This window comes from Pleuronectes platessa, chromosome 7 (genome assembly GCF_947347685.1).
Source record: "Pleuronectes platessa chromosome 7, fPlePla1.1, whole genome shotgun sequence".
Taxonomy (NCBI): domain Eukaryota; kingdom Metazoa; phylum Chordata; class Actinopteri; order Pleuronectiformes; family Pleuronectidae; genus Pleuronectes; species Pleuronectes platessa.
In genome coordinates this window covers 17,103,082-17,122,935 of record NC_070632.1, presented here as the reverse complement: position 1 = coordinate 17,122,935, position 19,854 = coordinate 17,103,082, and the positions used below count along the sequence as shown (strand labels likewise).

Sequence of the window (19,854 nt, the reverse complement as noted above, 5' to 3'; positions counted from 1 at the left end):
TGGTTATATTTGTGTTTTCTTTTTATTCATAAAAAAAGGGAATGCTTAAACTTATCATAATGATGATGACATCTACTGGCTCATTCATACTCAACGATAGATACAGAAACGGATGGAGTCTTCAATCCACTTATTTCTGCACGTCTTCTGAAAGCTTGCCGATACGGACTGAACGGATTAAGAGCACTACCACAGAAAACTGTGGGTGGGAAGTGTAGCAATTGTTCAAGGAAAATCTCGACCCTCTGATGTACTGCTTTTTTGGTTATTAGTAGGATTATATACTATATACTTAAGACGTTAGTCATTTCAGTGGAAATGCACTAATTCTGTACAAATTTTTTATTTGGAAGATGCACGTGTTCTGCCAGACACTGAAAAGATGAGGATTTGGCAGCAGGAGTGGATCTGTCAGACACAGAGCAGCCATCCACAGACAGAACCCATCACAGCAAAGCACACTGCAGTCATTTTTCTACCCTGCTTGCCTGACCTCAGAAGCTGCGATGACCGTTTCTAACGAGCGAGTGCTGAACGGGGTTTGTTGTAGTTGGTCAGCAGCACGCAGGTGGATGTGTTTGCAGTTTTATTTGTCCATATACTGCATCTCAGTGTTTGTGTGGAGTAGATGGGATTATTTTTTACGGGTGAGGCTGGGGCAGAGGTGGAGATGGGTCAGATTGGGGCTCTGTTCGGGGCCGGCCTGGGGGGGCCGGGGGGCCTGCTGGGAATTGGGTACTCACAGAACGACTTCCACATGGTCCAACGCCCACTGGTCGTGTCCTGCACCCTCGTGGCGTGGCTGCCACCATCGCATCATCACTCCTTTGACCCTCGCCTCTCTGGAGAGACCATGGAAACATTGTAGGCTCAGCAAGAGTCAACATACATGCCAACGTTTTACTGCTGTAGCTTCAAAACAAAGCTAATGATGTTTCTATACTGGGTTAATAAGGTACCCTTTATACAAGTTATAACTTGTCATTGTTTACATTTACCAGTATCAGACCCAGCAAATTAAAGAGCAATCACGTCAGTAAAAAACAGTGTTTATCAGCAATATTCAGCGAGGAAACTTTTCTCTTAACAGAGTTTGATATATTTGTTACAGGTTCAGGAAGCTGGAGTTCATGAGGAATATCATGATCTCCAGCATTAGTTGTGTTTCAGTTCAGTGAGTGGGACTAAAAAGTACAGAGATTGATAAGCTTTGTTTTTTCTCTACGTGAAAACCACTTAATCGCTTTGACACGCAGCCCAACATAATCAATCACCATGTGTGGCTTTAGAGGGCGCTGTTGCTCAGAGAAAGTTACACAGTGCTGATTTAAACTGAGATTCTTATCTGCATGTCTCTGTGTGCCACTCACAGTGGAATGTTGTAGGAGACTCTCTGGGCCTTTATGAAATCTTTGGGCTGGTGCTGGGCGATCACATGCCAGCTCACTCCGTTGTTGACGCTGTACTGCAGAAGCACGGCTCTATCGACTGTATCAGCCTGATCCAGAGCTATGTTACAGCTGTCTGTCTGTGCCACGCTGCCGATCTGCAGCACAAACATGATCTTACTGCAGGGGGACAGAGAAGGAAGGTAAAGGAGAGGTTAGAAACATAAAGCATTATAGGTTGTTAATACAGACAATGACACTACAGGTAATTTGGCACAGCTGTAAGTTCTATGTAGGTGCATGTTTGTGTGCACTATGTTTTGGTAGTACCTGTACCTGGCTCTTGTGAGGTCTAGTGGTTTAGTAACTGCCTGCCTCATCTTACAGCCATTGAAGTACAGTGAGTCTCCGTGGGCGTGCGGTGACAGCTGTCCGCAGCCGCTGCCGACTCCACCACCCTGGATCAGCTGCCAGCTCTCCTGAGACACACTGCCCGACTCAAAGTTGTCCTTGATGGAGTTGGGTAGGTCACTGCTGGAGAGGGAGCAGTCATCGCCTGATCGGGGAGAGGATGCAGGAGGGGGAAAATCCGGATTATCAAGGTGAAAGTGCTGGATAACGGAGCTCAATAGTAGAGCTGTCTAATACTTTGAGTGTTGATGAAAAAATCTTTGTTTAAAAGTTGAAAAGATAAAGTTGTTTGAATGTAATAAGGTGTTTGTGGCCCACCATGGTATCCCTCATCACAGATGCAGACCACTCCACTTGTACAGTAGCCGTGGCCACTGCAGAGCCCGGGGCAGGCCTCTCCGATGTAAACATGGTCCACTCCCCAGCTCTGCCGCTCTCCTGTCCCCTCCTTTTGAATCCAGCGGAACTGGGTCGCCCTGGAAAAATACAACAAATCATAAAAACTGTAAAAACCGATGATCATTGCTCTGGATATATGTGTAAAGTTAGAATTTTACCCTGAGGAGACGTGGTCTGGCAGCTGGACAGTGACTCTTGTCCATGCTGAGCTGTTGACCGGACTGTATATGGTGGACTCGTGGAACTGGAAGGGAGAGCAGCCCACGTTGTTGACTGATGAGGGGAGGCACTCCGACTGTACCAACTGCCACGAATCCGACCTGAGGGGAAAGAAGAGTCCATGTAAAATGCTTCCTATGAACAAAATCCACCAGTTGAAATGTGAATATTCTTAAAGTTGTGTAGAAATAGGTATGGAAGATAAACAAAGACACATCACAATATGTTGTAAATATGTTTTATAACTTGGTGGAACATTCCCCTTAAATCTGCAATAATCAATTTTTTGCCACTTGTAAGTAGTGGAAAGTTAAGTGAAGGTAAACTAAGCGGATAAGATACGCTGAGCTGAGCTGAGATGTAAGAAGAAAAATAAGATTAGCCTGAATTAGTCCCACTATTGGGAATTTGCTGGATTATAGAAGTTAGAGAGAGATACTTAATAAATAAATAAACATATAACATGAAGGCAGGGAGAAAGATATAATATATATACAATGTGAACAGAGTGTACACAGTTAAAACAGAGTATACAGTATATATACTTTGTAACAGGATGTTCAATGAGTCAGTTACTATTTGCTTACTTTTATTGTTTGGTACAGGACAGGTAGTGTATGTTGGGTTAAAACTCTGTTTTCTTGAAAACAACTGTCCCCTAAACAACACTGTAGCAGGGTGAGTGAACGTCCAACACAAGATAAAGACAAGAGAACCTGCAGAGTCTGGTAACTCTCTGCTGGTTTATTATTGTGAGCGAGTGTTCTTTTCTTCTCCTCTGGTTTTTCTTACCTTGCGTCCTTTCTGTACTGCAGCAGGACAGAGTGATGGTCCTCACAGGTGTCTGCCTCACACCCAACAACAATCTGCAACAGGAGGAAAAGTGTTAAGACCCGAAGCCACAGTGTACAGGACAAATCACAGCTGTCAATTAGGCCATGTGGCTCTCTGGCAGTACCATACCTTGAATTGTAAAATATATCCAGGCTGCACTATGAGCTCACGAGTGGCCAGGATGTTATGCGTCCTGTCCTGATTCTTGTTTGGCCAGTACAAGTGAAATGAGGGGTTTCCACAAAAGCCAGCTGTGCGTACAGCGTTCGGGTAGAAACTCCAGCTTTCCTCATGAGACACTCCCTCTGATGAAAGACAACAAAACCAGAAGAGGAGGAAGAGTCCAATTAATTTCCTGAAGACTGATTTAGTAGTTCGGCTCTGATTATTTCAGCACATACAAACTCACCGTCATCAAAAGTGTCTAGCAGGGTGGAGGGGTTGATGTCTGACCCCCCCACCAAGATATTATCAATAGCCCACTGGGCTCTCTCCAGGCTGGGGCTGGCCAGGCCAGATGAAATGGTGAATGGCTGCCACCAGCGGAGGCGAGTAGCATTGGTCAGAGCTCCCTCTGGAAGGACAATATAGTCTCGCCTCACTGACACGTACTTCAGATAGTCCATCTCATGCAGCAGCGTCCAGGACACACCTGAGGAAACAATGTGGACAGTATGAAAAAGAAACAGACAGGAAAAATGGATCAACACACAATGTAATATGTGTTGTTCTTGTTGGCGTTACCTCCGTCAGTGGAGTAATCCAGCAACACTCCCTCTTTACGACACGTTGGACGATGGCACATGGTCATGTTATCTTCACTGCCAATCCTGGCCCAGTACTCCACAAACCTGTCCACAAAACACAGTTTTTAATTTACCTGAAGTTTTAAGCCAGACATATATTTCTCTTTTGTCTATGTTTTTATATGAGTTTTATTATGTTTGTAATGGAAATTAAAAAGGCCAATCAGAGCAAACGAGGTGGCCTTTAAAAGACAGGAGCTATACTTAAGATGTGCTGCAGTAATGGAAAGTTCCAGGAAACAGTTTTGTTTTCTGAACATTTGAGCATGTAAACCTTTAATTTCCCAAATCAAAACCTGAACCTGAATATATGTATTATTATATAATTAGTCTCATTTAAAGATAGGTGAAAACATCTGAAGTTGTGTACTGACTTGGCTCCACGAAGGTCCAAATCCGCAGTGACAGCCTGTCTGGCATCAGCTCCTCCAAAGTACAGGGCAGTCCCTTCTACCAGCACACCACAGTCTGTGCAGGGCCGACCGCCTTCCAGTACCTGCCACTGGGGTCCTGCTGCCCCTTCCCAGTCAAAACGCTCCTTTAGAGACGCCTAGAGGGGAAAAGACACAGAATCTGAAACAGGGATCAACTCAAAACAGGTATATTCTCATCGTTAAACTCTCTTCTCGTCTGTTTTTAACAAGACAATGTAAGACCGATTAAAAACCACTACCTTAAGAGCAGTGCTGGCGTAGCAGTTTGGTCCGGTGAAGCCTGGGTCGCAGAGGCAGCGCTTATCCAGACAGTCCCCGTGACCCCCACAGTGGCTGTGGCATGCTGGGCCGATGTAAAAGTTCTCCACACCCCACTGAATGTCTGAGTGCTGCTGGTAAAACCGGAACCGCACCGCACTGAGAAACAGACAGGATAAGTTAGTTGAACAACATACATACCATTTTCAAGATTTATACGACAGTGGTTTTAATAATTTACATGACGACTCTAATTTGTTCGATCAATAATTTAGGACAAGCATGCCACGGTAGTACCATTAAATATGAAAGAGGACTCAGTGTTTTGTGTGCTTATGAGGCAGATCTGAGGTAGAATGACTCACGTGTCAGCAAGGCTGTCAGGCAAGGGATAGACAGCTCTCTTCCATCCTTCAGCAGGGAAGAAGACTGACGGCTGTGAGACCTGACCTCCACAGCGGGGGTCGGCAGGCAGGCACTGGGCCATTAGGTATTTCCAGGTCACTCCGAAATCAACTGAGTACTGGACATGAATTTGCCGGTCTGTAAGACGCTCTGGCGCGCTGCAGCCTACTGCGATCTAAATCACACGACACATGTTATGAATGAAAGTATATCACACAACACAAAATGCAGATATTGCCTTTGTCACTTCAGGGCTCATTAATTACCTTGAACTGCATGACCCAGCCCTTGTCAGGAACAATATCATGTGTGACCGCGTACACCTCCCGTCCATCAGCATTCCCACACACCATCACCCCGTCAGGAGAGCTGCAGAACCGCTGCACTACGCAGTCCTCTGAGAACAGCCAGTGATCACTCACTGAGAGAGAAACAACGATTAGAAACTTATAGAGCTAAGAAGTTATGTTGAGCATTAAAGCAATAAGAAATTATGTTATGTTGTTGCCTCCGCTAAGAGAGTTATAATTTCACCCCTGCAAAATTACCCAAAAACAACAGATGCGACATGGGCCAAGGAAGAACTAATAAAGTTTTGATGAAGATCCGGATCAGGGGGCAGATCAAGGAATTTCTTTTTCACGTGATTGATTTTAAATGTGGTTTCATAAGGGGACTGTTGGGCGTTGGCGTGCAGGTACGCAGGTTATCAAACTAGAGGTAATGAGGCGCTCAGTAGACTGAGATTCAAGACTTGATTTAAATACCGATGAGCGTCTCCTCCTGCTCGCTCAGTTCACCGATCTTCCCTGAGGTCTCATCAGCCGGAGCTCTCTCATGGTTGGGCAGTGCCACCCCTCCGAATGTGTCAGAGATCTGTGCACGCGGGTCTGAGCCGGCGATGAGGACGTTATCCAGAGCCCAGTCACTGTGGTCGGCTCCCTCGTGCTGTGGCTGCCACCAGCGCACACGCACGCCTTCCTGCCGGGCAGCAGGGGGCAGCAGCACATTCACAAACCTGAACACGGATCAGAAAGTGACAGATTTTAATTTTTCACTCCCTTGTACACAGGTAGTTATTTCAATGTGTGGCAGGTGAAAAAGAACCACTCACCCAGGCTTGGTGTACAGATCGTAGAAGATCTCTGTCAGTAGGTGCCAGTTGATTCCCCCATTCAAACTGTACTCCAGGAGTACACCATGGTTACGGTTGCTAGGTGGGATCATGCAGCCATACATGAAGTAGAACTGAATGAACTCAGCGTTGGTCAGGTTCAGGTCCACTGTCGCCAGCTGACGGCTGCAACTCTGTGAACAGACACATGAAGAGAAGCTGTTAATGATGGATGCTTGAGATGGATGGAAGCCTGTCCTCTGGTCTCTAGTCTCTTTCTTTATTTCACCATTCATCATCCATTTAAATGCAAACCCAAAAGTCTCAAGCATGATCAGAACATTTCCTGAATAAAACTGACTTGAGTTTCAACTTCAAACACTCCAGGAATTTATCTTGAAGGGATTTCACAAGTGACCTTCAGTCTTAAGGGGCTTCTCTGACGGTGTCTTTCCATATCAGCATCAGCCTGTCAATCGTGTCCATTTGCAATACTGCCCTAGAGCCAATGCCTGAGAGGCTAAGCTGCACATAAAGGCTGACATCTACTTACTTAGTGGTGTTTTCTTCAACGGATCAATACATATAGCCACAGCTTTTAGAAGTTGTTAGATGTCTGGCTTGTCTAACAATCTCTTTATTATCTATTTGCCCCAGTAAATCAGCACAGGTCAGTGCTCTTACCGCACTAATCACTAAGCCAAGGAGGTTATATTTTTGTCAGGGTGGGTGCGTCTGTCTGATATTTGTCAGTAATGTGCAAAACTACAGGAAATATTACCACAAAACTTGGAGAGATCTGATATGGCAATGCATCAGGGAAAGAGCCATTACAATTTGGTGCAGATTTTGATCAGGAGGCAGATCCAGGATTTTTTTTTTCACTAAGTAGGACAATTTAAAATATTTTTACCAATTTCTCAGGGAATAATACATGGATATTGATTAAAATCAGTCATATTCAGGGGACTCATATTTATGAGTGTGTGCAATTGGTGCAGATCCAAGTAAAAATCGAGTGAATTTTAATGTGGTTTCATACGGGGACCGATGGTCCTTGAAGGAGGTGTGTAGTCTACTGAGTGTTCTTCTCCTTCAAGAATTATTTGTTTTACTCTCTACTAAGCATGAGTGTAAGGTGCTCACATACAGTTATCCTGACCCTGACAATAAAATGACAAGAGATTTAAAGAGGAGAAAGTATGAAGGAAATGTGGATTGAGCCTTTTAATCTGTACAAACCAGAGCATATATAACATGCTTCAGGGGATTTTTATAAACTGTATTTTAGAATATGACAGCTAGAACATGCCATTTAAAGCGATTTATGCTTCACGACACCCTGGATGTGTTAGTTTCATAATAAATAATTTTTTTAAACAGAAAGAAGGAATAAAAGAAGGAATAAAATCAGACACAGATGTATACTTACGCCACTGAAGTGCAGGGCAGCACCGGAGGCAACGGCTCCACACACCGTGCTGAGCTTCCCACCAGTGAGAATGTGCCAGTGGCTGAGTGAAGGAGTTCGGCTGAAGCTGTCCTTCAGCTGGGACGGCAGAGGAACCACGGGCTCGTCACAGTACTCTCCGCCCCACTCTGGGTCACACCTGGAGGACGGATGAGTCAGATGCAAATAATCATATTCAAAGATAAAGTGTCCGTCTGGTTGTGATTAATCTGCTCATTTATTGGATTTAATGTTGCGATAAAAACATAAATAGCTTTATGTGATTGAATAAAAACCTCAAGTACAAACAATAAAATGCAATAAAAACTGTCTGCACATAAATTATATGAACTTCAATAGAATTGTGGCTGTTTTCTCCCCAAACTTTCAAGTTCTCATTAACACCTCCCTGCTCATTGCTAGCAGCTGCTGTTACTTACACACAGGAGCTCTGTTGGCAGCGGCCGTGTCCAGAGCACATGTCCGGGCAGCCGTCTCCAATGTAGAGGTTATCCAGAGCCCACGTCTGCTGCTTGTCAAATGGAGCCTGCTGGAACCAACGGAACCTGGTGGCTGGAGACCTACAGAAATATATTTATGTCCCAAATACGTGACAAAGATGAGGTTAAACCCTGATGTTGCACTTAAGGATTTGTATCAACACAATATTGTAGCCCTGTGTTTGCATAGAAGCAGCTGAAACAGGTCTTACTTTTTTTTTTTGGAACATACTCTAGTATCAGATTGTAAGTGGCACAAGTTTGTTCCTGTGTTTGAGTACAGTGGAGCACAGTGCTGACCTGACATATGAAGGGATCGGCAGGGTGATGCGTCCCCACTTGTTGAACGTGTCTGACACCAGCAGCCTCTGCAGCGTGTAGGAGGAGCAGTCAGGGCTCGTGGGCAGACAGTCTCGGACCACAGGCTGCCAGGTCAGACCCAGATCCAGAGAATACTCCAACTCCACAGCTGCATAGAGAGAAGACAAATACAATTTGAGCATCATGAATCTGCAAACAAATAATAAAATCAATATAATAATATTATTAAATTAGTAAATGGCTATTAAATTTTGTATGTACATGCAACATTTCTCTTTACTTACAGTAGCAGGAGTTGGTGACAGAGCAAGAAGCAGAAAACTCAAACTGGATGAAGGCGTCTTGACCCAAACTGATGTCAGTGGTCACAGCATAGCGAGTGTTGGACTTTTCTATAAATGCAAAAGCAGGTCCATCAGAGCCACAGACAGGCATCCGGGTTCCTCCAGGGTGAAGGAGCCACGAGCGGCCATCGATCGAGGAGAAGTCATCTTCCAGAGGTCCCCAGCCACTAGCACTGCCACCTACCACCACCTGTGGAATCAAAGATGAATGCATAGTTGATGCAGGGAATGGACATTGGATTTGACAGAGCAATGAAACAATCTAAAGCAATCATGGAATGCGTTGCAGCCATGATTAAAAGCTTTGTGATTGGACAGATGTTCAAACGTACCTGGTCAATAACCCATGGACTGTAAAAGTGTCCGTTCTCAGAGGGCTGCCACCAGCGGAGACGAGTGGATGATGTGCGGGCCCGCAGGGGGATCTCCAGAGCCACCAAGCGAGCCTGATTACTGCTGTTGCTGAAGAGAAACTCCTGGAGGAGTCCCCAGGTGAGACCTCCGTCCACAGAGAATTGCAGCAAGACAGGCTGAGAGCGAGGGTCTGGAGCCGCCTTTCCACAGCCGAGACGCAGGAAGAACTGAACAAACCTACAGAGTGAGGACATTAAAGCATGAGATGACGACTGAAAACTGTAAATTCAACAACAACAGAGAAATGTATTGGTATTTTGCTGTCTAGCTGGTAATACATTTCTGTTTTCCTGTTGGTATGACAGTTGCCCTACCTGGCATTTGACAGGTCCATGTCATTAGACACCAACATCCGCAGGCCGTCCTCGCTGAAGAACAGGTGGTTCCCACTCGACATGATGCCACATTTCCTGGATGGTTTACCACCGCTGAGTTGTTTGAAACGCTCAACATTCACAGCTCCGCCTAGAGGCACACGTTTGTACACAAACACACACAAGGAAAGCAACAAAACAGAAAACACACAATCATAAATTCAGCATTTATTGTATATAGGGGAAAGTTCATGTTCATACAGGGAAAATAATGTGTCCACATGTGTCACAGGCCACTAGTGGCTCGAGGGATCTGACCTGAAATGGATCGTCCATGTGTGTGTACCAGGTGAGCACCTGCATGTTAGTGTACCTTCAAAGTCCTCCTTGAGGAAGTCAGGGTTGGGAGTGTCAGGTACGGAACAGTCTGGTCCAGAATAGCCAGGGTCACACGCACAGTGGGAGCCACCAATACAAGCGCCGTGGCCATTGCACATGTCCTGACACTGTGGGCCTATGTAGATGTTGTCCAGTGCCCATGTTGGAGGAGAAGAGCCTGTTGAGAAGAAGCCCTGGAACCAACGGAACCTCACAGACCTGTATGGAGGTGAAAATGCTATTAGATGATATTAGAAGCAATTGAAAGTGTTTCCTGAACAGATTTCCCTTGTTATCTTTTGCTCATCAGCTGTAGGTATCACGTCCTTACCCACAGAGGCGAAGCTTGCCAAAGTGAATGACCTCCCTCCTCCAGCCCTGAGTTGTGCCAGGGAAGTAGATGCTTGCAGGGTGGAGCTCTGTGGAGCACAGTGATGAGGGGTGTGCCCCTCCAGCACAAAGAGGCACCAAAAGATGCCACGTGGCACCAAAGTCCCGTGAGAACTCAAGACGCACTGGGTGGGCAGAGGAGCTCTCAGATGTGCAGCCCACATTAATCTGGAGAAACATTAATATACAAACCACATTAAAAAAGATGATGAACCATGATTAGCATCCTAAATTAATCATTATTTTCACTGCTGCTTAGGAGAAGACATCATCGAGGCTGTGTTTGTTCACCTCAAACTGGATGATGGTGTTCTCATTTACATCAATGTCCCTGGTGGTAATAGAGTGCTCTCCAAGCTCGCTGGAGACAAACACCATGGCTGACTCATCCTGCTCCCTGCAGCAGACACACACACAAATCCAGTTTTATTATCATTTGAGTTGATGCAAAAACAAAACATGCAAATCACGAAACCTCCGTTGTCGTCATTAAGAAGGTAATTGCTGTTTTTTTCTTACAGGCCAGTCTTCTGATAGGGGCAGTAGAGGCCAGTGTTTCCCCCGGGGAAGAACAGCCAGTTGGACTCATTGGGGCCTTCATCAAAGCTGTCTATCACCACTGGTGGGTTGTTTAAGGAGCTGCCATCAATGATTAGATCATCTATCACCCACACCTCCTCCTTCTTACCTGAAAGGTTGAAGAAATTATTAAACACTGACTGAGGAAATTTGTCCTTAAGATGGCCGTGTGTGAGAACATGCAAATGTGACCACGCATTAAGGGGAAGAGAGATGTAAGGAGAAGGACATAAGAGGAAAACAGTCAGGAGAGTTTTACACTGCTTTCAAATAGTGTGTCCGCTCACCGCTGTTGTACGGCTGCCAGAGTCTGAAGCGGGTGGCGTTGGTCTGAGCACTGGCTGGCAGAGGCAGGTGAAGGAAGAGCGTGTCAGTGGAGGCTGGGAAGTAGAACTCATCCAGCAGCAGCCAGCTGATCCCTCCGTTCACCGAGTACTGCAGCAGCACTGAGTGGGAGCGCTCTGGGACACCTAAAGAAAAGCCCACAAGATGAACTGTTACACCAATTTTTGAGAAATAAACACGTATATACACATTTTAATCAATCACACAGAAATATAGCTACACAAATACAAATATAAGAAAGTGGTACCTTTAGTGATGAATTTGAAGGAGAACTGAATGTAGAGAGTGTTGGAGCAGTCCAGATCCCGTGACACTAACATTCGCAGACCATCCTGCAAACAAACATGGATTACAGCATTAGAGAAGTGTCTATGTTTTTTTAACAGAATTTGTATTGCTCTTGATGCCGTCTGCATGATAAGTAAGACCTCTTACCCCTTTGAAGATGAGGGCAGTGCCAGATTTAAGAGGCTCTCCGCTCAGAGTTCCCCTCTCTGCTCCGTACACCTCGGGCCAGGTCTCCTGCTGCAGGTTCTCATTAAAGTCCTCTCTCAGCACAGATGGCAGAGGAGCTAAAGGCACACAGTGTGCGCCTCCATAACCCTTGTCACACCTGTGTGAGAAAGAGAGAAAAGGTAAGGGTACGTAACATTTACCTACAAAAAAAAGAAACGTCAAAATGTTATACTTACACACAACGTCCATTGTCACATAGACCATGTCCAGAGCACATCCAGGGACAGCCAGGGGCAAGTAGCACGTTATCTAGAGCCCATCCCTCTGCTCCTGGGGTGAAGTGGGTCTGGATCCAACGGAACCGGGTTCTAGGGGAGCTGAGGAGATTCAGCAGGAAGTTATAACAAAGAGTCGGTTCAGCAGTTTGTGCACTTTAAGAAAAAGCTGTCCACAACTTTGTATTTATAGAACACATACTTAGCAGCACTGGGCAGATAGACGGTGATCCTCCTCCAGTGTTTGTACTGGGTCGAGGTATAGATGGAACTCTGGGTATAACCGGCACACCCAATAGCTGGGGGCACACACTCTGGAGTAAGGAGAGACCAGTGACGGCCGCAGTCTGAGGAATACTCCAGCCGCACGCCGTGGGAGAAGGAAGTGGACTTGCTGCATCCCATACTCAGCTCAAACTGCAGGAATGACGAGCCGGACACCTCAAAGTCCCAGCTCTCTGCGTACCTCGGCTTCTCTGCAGACACAGCATAACAGCAACGTTATATATGTAAGTATTTACCATAATGGATCAATGACGTGACAGCTCTTCCAAAGTGAAGCCAAAGCGTCTTGATCACCACCTGGTGGCTGGCTGCATGTATGGGTCAAAAACTCCTGCCTCTTCCATGTTAGCTGATGGGACATGGACCAAGTTAAAAAATAATAGAATGTTTTCTGTCATTGAAGGTAGTTCTTATCCCACTGGTTTAAATTCAATGCTAATTTTTCTGATAAGTTTAATTTCTTATTTGATGCTATAAAAACACGGTTTAGGATGATTGACAGATTGATTCATGATTTGTCCGGCTCATGTATCGGGGGGGCCTCACTACCAAGGCTCCGTCCCCTGACTGCTACTGCCCAAACTCTGGCTCCAAATGATGTCATAGGTGCAAGATGGCAGTGTTCGTTTCTGGAATATTTTGGATTCATTTCTTTATAGTGGAAGGAAGTGGAGACTCGTCAACTATAGATTTAACGTTTTTTTACTCAACATACATTAAAAAGAGTCATCTTTATAAAACAACATGTTTCAGCTGCTAGAGCTCTCCCCTGGTTACCACATAAATTAATACATTTTATGTGCATAAAAAATACAGTTACTTTAGGACTTTATTTGATAAAATGTCCACATCAGTGACACGTGAAATAAAGTCTTTCCTAAAGTCAATGCAACCTTGAATGTCATGGTTACCATTGCGTTATGTGTGAAATGTGTGTATGATTCAGCGAATACAGGAACAGCCATCCACATGCTTTATTCACACGGGAGCTCTTTGTTTATCGATGTGTTGCCAAATCGCTCTTGCTTTGCTCGCTTAATGAATGAGCCTGGTTGTAATGTAATATTTGTGCAAGTAAATCGGCGCCCAGCTTGGTGCAGGCATAAATAACAGGCAGGATGTTCAATCAGGTCTGCTCCTCATTCATAATGCAGGACCCTCTGCGCTGCAGTAAATGGGTGATTCAATTTCAGCCGGTTGTGTGTGTAAGACTGTGATGTCTCTGCACAGCCGCTTCTGTGGTTTCTTTGAGCACGACTGAGTGAAATCACAGTCTGTGTCTGTGGTTGTAGTGTCTAAACACATATGTGTATATTTATGTTCTACCTTTGTTTTCATCCTGCTGTCCAGCTGCAGTAACATCCCACTTTGCATTTATTCACTTCAACACACAATACTCAGCTGCTCCTTACAAATGCAGCAGCTTCACTGAAGTTAAGTGTACTACTCAGGTGCCACTTGACACTGATTGTTAAGGGTGTGTTGAGTTACTCCCTCACTTTCTGAGCAGACAATTTCCTCGCCAGTGTGGGAGTTGAAACTGACAACCCTATAGTCATAAGCCCTTGTCTCCAAGTGAGGGAGTGCATGCGCCTGTGAACAATAATGCGTTATAATGACTCACTGTCGATGGCCTCAGAGTTGAAGGTAAGTGCTGTGTCCAGAGACAAACAGTCCACCGTCACCTCTCCACCCTGGACACGGTACCAGTTGTGCCTCAGTGGGGTTGTGCCGTCAAACTTGTCTTGGAAACCTGTTCTTGAGCTGTCGTTCATACCGATAAAAACGTCGTCCAGCGCCCACTGGGCAGAGTGTTTCCCTACGAGAAGGGAGAGGAAGAAAGTTAATAAAAGCTGTAACATCAATAATATGTACAGGAATAAAAACAGGAAAGTGCTCTCCTGTGGTGTTCAATCGTGCACTTACCTTGCTGTGGCTGCCACCACCGAAATACTGTGTAGGAGGTTTTAGCTGCAGGTGGCAGCTCGATGGTGACCACCTGAGGCTCTAGGAAGGAGCTGAAGTCGAGCTCCCTCAGGAACTGCCACTGCACACCGTTGTTTGTAGAAAACTGCACAAGGATTCCTGGAAGAGGAGAGTGGATCACACTGTGGGGACAACTCTTTCATGGATATAGAATAGATTTAGCTGGAAATACAAAAAAAAAATTATAAATCCAAAAGCTTTGATTATCACAGACAAGCTGTTTAAGAGTTTAGCAGGTTTTGCTGCCGCTAATGAAACCGATTCAGATTGAGCCTTCAAGCCTGCTCCAGGCTAGAGATCCACAATGTGCTAACTGATGAACACAACAGACAACACTAGTCTCTGAGTCTTCATTGCAAAGAAAAACACTAACGATAAGGATTCGATCTGTAGCGACACAAGCTTTGCTGCAAGAATCAGGATGGATCAGGAACAGATGGAACCAAGCCAGAAAAGATGTGGAGCTGCTCTCCACAGACTGCGCTGTTAAGGATCAGCCACATGAATGCAGTAGAGTGCCTCAATGCTCTAATGCACGACAGATCATTACCTTCATTGCGGGAGCGTGGCCTGGTGCAAGTGGGCCCCAAACTTTTGCTGCCGATGCGGATGTAGAATTGGACCAACCTGTATGTAAACAGAAAAGTCAAATTTAAATTTCAACTTCAAACTAATGAGCCGCAATTTAACTGGGTTGTCTGGATGATGATCATGAGAGGTTTGTAGTCGTGAATTTCACGCACCTTGTGTTGGTAGTGTCTAGAGTTACTGTGTGTGCTTCTCTCCTCCCAGGGCTACTGAAGTAAAGGGCCTTCCCTTCACCAATGATACCACAGCCTCCTCCTATCTGTCCTCCACTCAGGCTCTGCCACAGAGGACTCAGCTTCCCCTCAAAGCCTTCGGTCAGTTCCGGGGGACTGGCTACAGATGGTACGCAGCTGTCCTGCTCCACTGTGGGGAAAAAAAGGGAATCGTGTGATAAAACAAAGTTATGTCAAAAATATAACTACTATGAAAGATAATCTATCTGGCACCGAACCTGTGAATCCCATATCACAGAAGCAGACTCCAGATATGCAGTCTCCATGTCCCCCACAGTGGTTTGGACAGGGCTCAGAGATGTAGACCCCATCCAGAGCAAAAGCTGGAGCATCTCTGTACATGCTGCTCTCCTGGAACCAACGGAACCTGGTTTTGCTGGGAAATGAGAGGAAAGGGATTCAGTAACAGGAAGGATACAGAAGGCATTTAAACTGGTGGTAGAAATGGTTAGTAGAAGCTATTCAGCAACTAGTATGTAGTTCAATTAGACATTTTCCAAAAACTCTTATTCAACATAGCAACTGCATGCTTGTTACCATAGCTACCTGGCTGCAACATTGCGTGGTATTACCACAGTGACCCTGGTCCACTGTTCATAATCTCCGGTGTTGTAGACAGTGGGCTCTCTGAGCTCACGACCACTGCCCTCACACAACCCTACCCCCGGGGTTCCTGGGTAGCAGCCCTCCCTCATCAGGGCCCAGGTGCGACCGGCATCATGGGAATACTGCAGCAGGACCGGGGCAGATGCACTGAACTCTGACTCACAGCCAATGTTCAACTGGTAGGGGACACAGTGCACAGACAATTCTCAAAATGGCACCTTTAAAATTGCCCGTCCATTTGTAGTGTTTACACATTCTAAGTGGGTACCTTAAATTGAAGGGTGTAGCCAGATCGCAAGACCAGGTCTCTCGTGACAGCTACCCTATCCCCATCAGAGCGCCCAAACACCATGGCAGAGGGCGTGGGGGCACAGAAGCTGTTGTTGCTTTCCCTCTCCATGCCTTCATTACCGAGCATCAGCCACACACTCATCTGGTTCAGAGGGTAGTCGAACGCCGGCTTCTCGTAAAAGTTCTACAGAGACAGAAGGCAGGCGAGTTTAGCAGAGGGCTTTGTGATAACAGGTATCAGTGTCTGCAGTGGAAAATATTTCTCAAAAGATTAATGGATGCACTTCTGCAAAAATATTTTATACCAGCTCTATCTCAGTTTGGCAAACACTTTGCATTACAGCAAAACAAGCAATATCTCAAGATGAAGCAGAGGCTGCAGCACAAGGTCTGAGCACAAATTAAAAGGAGTAACAGAAAATAACTCCTCAAACTGATTCCTGACCTGCGGTAGAGTAGGATTGGCCATGGGGATGATGTGTTTCTCCCTCTCTGACAAAATTATGACGTCATCAATTGCCCACTGGTCGTAGCCCTCCCCAGAGTGAAGAGGCTGCCACCAACGAAACCTGGTGGAGGGCGTCTTCGAAACCAAAGGAAGCTCATAGTGGACAAAGCTGAGGGTGGCAGGGGAGACAGGTTCTCTTTGAAAATGTACAATCATGAACGCATCTATTAAACAATGTTTCTTTGTTATCTTTGTGAAAAGGTGAAATATGAGTTTTCCCTTTCTTCAGCCACAGGTCTCTCACCGGGGTTTGGTGAAGTCAGTGAAGTACATCTCAGCGATGAGACCCCAGCTGATTCCTCCGTCGTTGCTGTACTGCAGCAACACTCCTTCTTCTCTGCTGTCGGCCTGGTTACACTCGGCCCAGTCTCCACCCACCCGCAGGTAGAACTGTACGAACTCCGCCCATTCTGTGTCCAGGTCCCAGCTCACCAGCTGCCTCAGCCCAGCCTGACAACAACACGCATGTTCATTTATCAAGTAGCACATAATACCTATGACATGCAGGAAATACTGTACAGGTTATTTGTGGAGAGTCCCTGTAGTACTTATATATCACAGCCACTTTTCAGTAACCAATGCATGGTATCAATATAGTATGAGTAACTATAGATACAAAGTATTGAACAACTACATTATTAAATAACCAAAATGCAAAGGGAAAGAAAAAGCAATTTTTTGGGGGGGGGATTTTCTAGCTGTACCTTGCTGAAGTACAGAGATGATCCAGATGAGACCACACCACAGCCCATGTCGGGGGTCACCACCTCTCCACCGATCACCTCTTGCCAAGTGGCCAGCATTGCATCCTGGGACTCAAAGTCAGAGAGCACACTGGAGGACAGGGAGGTAACGGGCTGGCAGTCCGTTCCTGTGAAGCCATCGTCGCACCTACGGGAGAAGATGGAGGCTGAATTTCTTATCTTTCATCTATGATTTAATGTCGTAGCTGAACATATTTATGGGCCTCCATGTTGAGTGTGATAAAAAAAAGTATATAAAACAAAACCTCAGGAAGTTTTATTGTGTGTGTGTGACTGTGTGTGTTTGTGTGTGGAGGCTGACCTGCAGTGTCCATGGTCACACCAGCCGTGTCCGTGACACATGTTAGGACACTGCTGACCGATGTAGATGTCGTCCAGGGCCCACTCATCCTGCTCTCCATAGTAGTTCTGGATCCAACGGAACCGTGTGGCACTGGACCTAAACACAAACACACGTGGACTACTGTAATTGGCTGGTCAGTTATATAAAAAAACATAAATACTGTAAATAACAAATATTCAAAACATCATCAAGTTGAAAAGGGAGTTTGCATGTTCTCTCCATGTCGGTGTGGGTTTTCCAGCTTCCTCCAACATTCCAGGGACATGCAGATTTCGGGTTAGGTTGATAGGAGATTCTAAACTGACTGGAGGTGTGAATGTGAGTGTGAATGGTCTTCCGTCTTATGTATGTTGGCCCTGTGATACATTACATTACATTAAATTACATTACATTACATTTCATTTAGCTGAAGCCTTATCCAAATCGACTTACAATAAGTGCATTTAACCCTGAGGGTACAAACCCAGAACAACAGGAATCAAGAAAGTACAATTTCTTCAAAAATAAAGCGAAACTACAAAGTGCTATAAGTAAGTGCCATTTAAGTGCTACTAAATTGTTAGTTTTAAAAAATTTAAGTATTTTTTTATTTTATTTATTCAAGGTATAGTCGGAAGAGGTATGTTTTTAGTTTGCGGCGGAAGATGTGTCAACTTTCTGATGTCCGGATGTCGATGGGGAGCTCTTTCCACCATTTAGGAGCCAGGACAACAAACTGTCTTGATTTTGATGAGTGTTTAGCTCGCAGTGAGGGAGCAACGAGCCGATTGGCCGAAGCAGAGAGGAGTGAACAGACTGGGGTGTAACGTTTAACCATGTCCTGGATGTAGACTGGACCTGATCCGTTCACCGATGACCAGGGTTTATCCTGCCTCTCGCCCATTGTGAGCTGTTATTGGTTCCAGGTCACCCTGTGACCCTCGAGGGGCTAAGCCGCATAGATAATGGATAGATAAAATATATATAAAAAAAATACATTACAAATCAAATGGCAGCAATATCTAGTATACTGACAATAACACTATGTCACTAATCTATTTCTCTACCAGGGATAGTTGTTGATTGAATTGTACAGCAAATAAAGATTAACCTTATCTTATGTGGAATTTACTGTTTGTGTGTTTGTGTGTGTGTGTGCGTATTTTTTTAAGTGAGAATCTAGAATCTGCAGCTGTGTAAATTGTATATGAGAGAGAGGGCTTAATAATCACATCATCTGTTAAATGTAGGTTGTGCTTTTGTGTGCGTGTGTGTACATGTTTGTGCATGTGACCTTACTGTTTGTTGCATGTACAGTAATGACGAATGGAGTTAGCAGCGTAGATAGTCAGGTATATCGGGGGGTTATGTAGCAGGCACGTTTTGCGTTGCTGCTGATCCGGTAACCCATATCTACTCAGACCACCTCCTGATCATATAGAGTTACAACCATGGCTGTTTTACTACCATTTACTGCCATGACCCGGTGACCTCTAATCCCACACAGCAGGAGATTTGACCACCTATATTTACTGTAGGAGCAAGGGAGTAGAATGAGATGGAGGTGGAGGTCACGGTGCTCAGTGTGGGGAAGGTTTATGTTATTATTTGAGTTGATTTATATGTGATTCTGAGATGTACCAGTAGATATGTTTCTTACCATAAAAAAGAGACTGTTTCTCTCCTGCTTGCTCTTTAAAGTGAATAATTAAAGTCTTGTTAGGCTGATACAAACTAATTACAGTCTTTGTGGTGGCACAGGCAGAATATCAACAGGGCACCAGTGTATCAACAGCTGAGAGGTAAACCAGGGCCGTCAGATCGGAGCAGCTCACACAGCTAGAATCATTGGTATGGCAAATACAGATGTGAAGCCAGAGCTGGAAGAAGCTCCCACATGACTCAGAACCCCCTGTGTGGGAGGACTGAATTTTTCCAGTTAGTTGTTGCAACAGCGATCTACACTTAGTAAGGAGTAGTGAAACAAACTAACACAACATTTTCACTCCATATATGATTATCCAAGTGGGTCTGGGTGAAATCAGACCAGGACTCAAACTCCTCTCTCCACAACATGAGTGTTTATGGCTGTGGCTATGTCACCATACTCAAACGGTGCATCGCCACTGTGCCCTTCCTTAAAGGGCTAATATTTTAGTAATGAAGTTACTCAGAAACTAAGCCTTTTACACTAAATACCAGATGTATTCAAATGGCACACAAGCCACGTTTTAGTG

The 19,854-nt window shown here is 45.1% G+C and overlaps 1 protein-coding gene across 1 annotated transcript in view; it reads right to left on the bottom strand.

The window, feature by feature from the left end:
- The window catches only part of reln (reelin), a 97,472-nt gene that overhangs the window by 5,290 nt on the left and 72,328 nt on the right, over nt 1-19,854 (bottom strand). The window contains exons 23-63 of the mRNA XM_053427803.1: nt 17,597-17,734; nt 17,236-17,422; nt 16,776-16,981; nt 16,469-16,640; nt 16,001-16,207; nt 15,673-15,908; nt 15,345-15,502; nt 15,049-15,256; nt 14,856-14,932; nt 14,246-14,404; nt 13,944-14,138; nt 12,237-12,510; nt 11,996-12,136; nt 11,739-11,916; nt 11,551-11,635; nt 11,246-11,428; nt 10,899-11,067; nt 10,671-10,776; nt 10,321-10,547; nt 9,985-10,208; nt 9,612-9,762; nt 9,216-9,474; nt 8,824-9,073; nt 8,519-8,687; nt 8,159-8,299; nt 7,701-7,878; nt 6,269-6,462; nt 5,922-6,172; nt 5,421-5,575; nt 5,115-5,329; nt 4,731-4,908; nt 4,432-4,607; nt 3,996-4,102; nt 3,661-3,903; nt 3,381-3,556; nt 3,210-3,283; nt 2,357-2,518; nt 2,118-2,275; nt 1,719-1,944; nt 1,371-1,568; nt 744-842 (exon numbers count right to left, since the gene is read on the bottom strand). Coding sequence (XP_053283778.1) covers nt 744-842; nt 1,371-1,568; nt 1,719-1,944; nt 2,118-2,275; nt 2,357-2,518; nt 3,210-3,283; nt 3,381-3,556; nt 3,661-3,903; nt 3,996-4,102; nt 4,432-4,607; nt 4,731-4,908; nt 5,115-5,329; nt 5,421-5,575; nt 5,922-6,172; nt 6,269-6,462; nt 7,701-7,878; nt 8,159-8,299; nt 8,519-8,687; nt 8,824-9,073; nt 9,216-9,474; nt 9,612-9,762; nt 9,985-10,208; nt 10,321-10,547; nt 10,671-10,776; nt 10,899-11,067; nt 11,246-11,428; nt 11,551-11,635; nt 11,739-11,916; nt 11,996-12,136; nt 12,237-12,510; nt 13,944-14,138; nt 14,246-14,404; nt 14,856-14,932; nt 15,049-15,256; nt 15,345-15,502; nt 15,673-15,908; nt 16,001-16,207; nt 16,469-16,640; nt 16,776-16,981; nt 17,236-17,422; nt 17,597-17,734 — 7,290 coding nt within the window. The remainder of the gene's footprint in view (nt 1-743; nt 843-1,370; nt 1,569-1,718; nt 1,945-2,117; nt 2,276-2,356; nt 2,519-3,209; nt 3,284-3,380; nt 3,557-3,660; nt 3,904-3,995; nt 4,103-4,431; nt 4,608-4,730; nt 4,909-5,114; nt 5,330-5,420; nt 5,576-5,921; nt 6,173-6,268; nt 6,463-7,700; nt 7,879-8,158; nt 8,300-8,518; nt 8,688-8,823; nt 9,074-9,215; nt 9,475-9,611; nt 9,763-9,984; nt 10,209-10,320; nt 10,548-10,670; nt 10,777-10,898; nt 11,068-11,245; nt 11,429-11,550; nt 11,636-11,738; nt 11,917-11,995; nt 12,137-12,236; nt 12,511-13,943; nt 14,139-14,245; nt 14,405-14,855; nt 14,933-15,048; nt 15,257-15,344; nt 15,503-15,672; nt 15,909-16,000; nt 16,208-16,468; nt 16,641-16,775; nt 16,982-17,235; nt 17,423-17,596; nt 17,735-19,854) is intronic.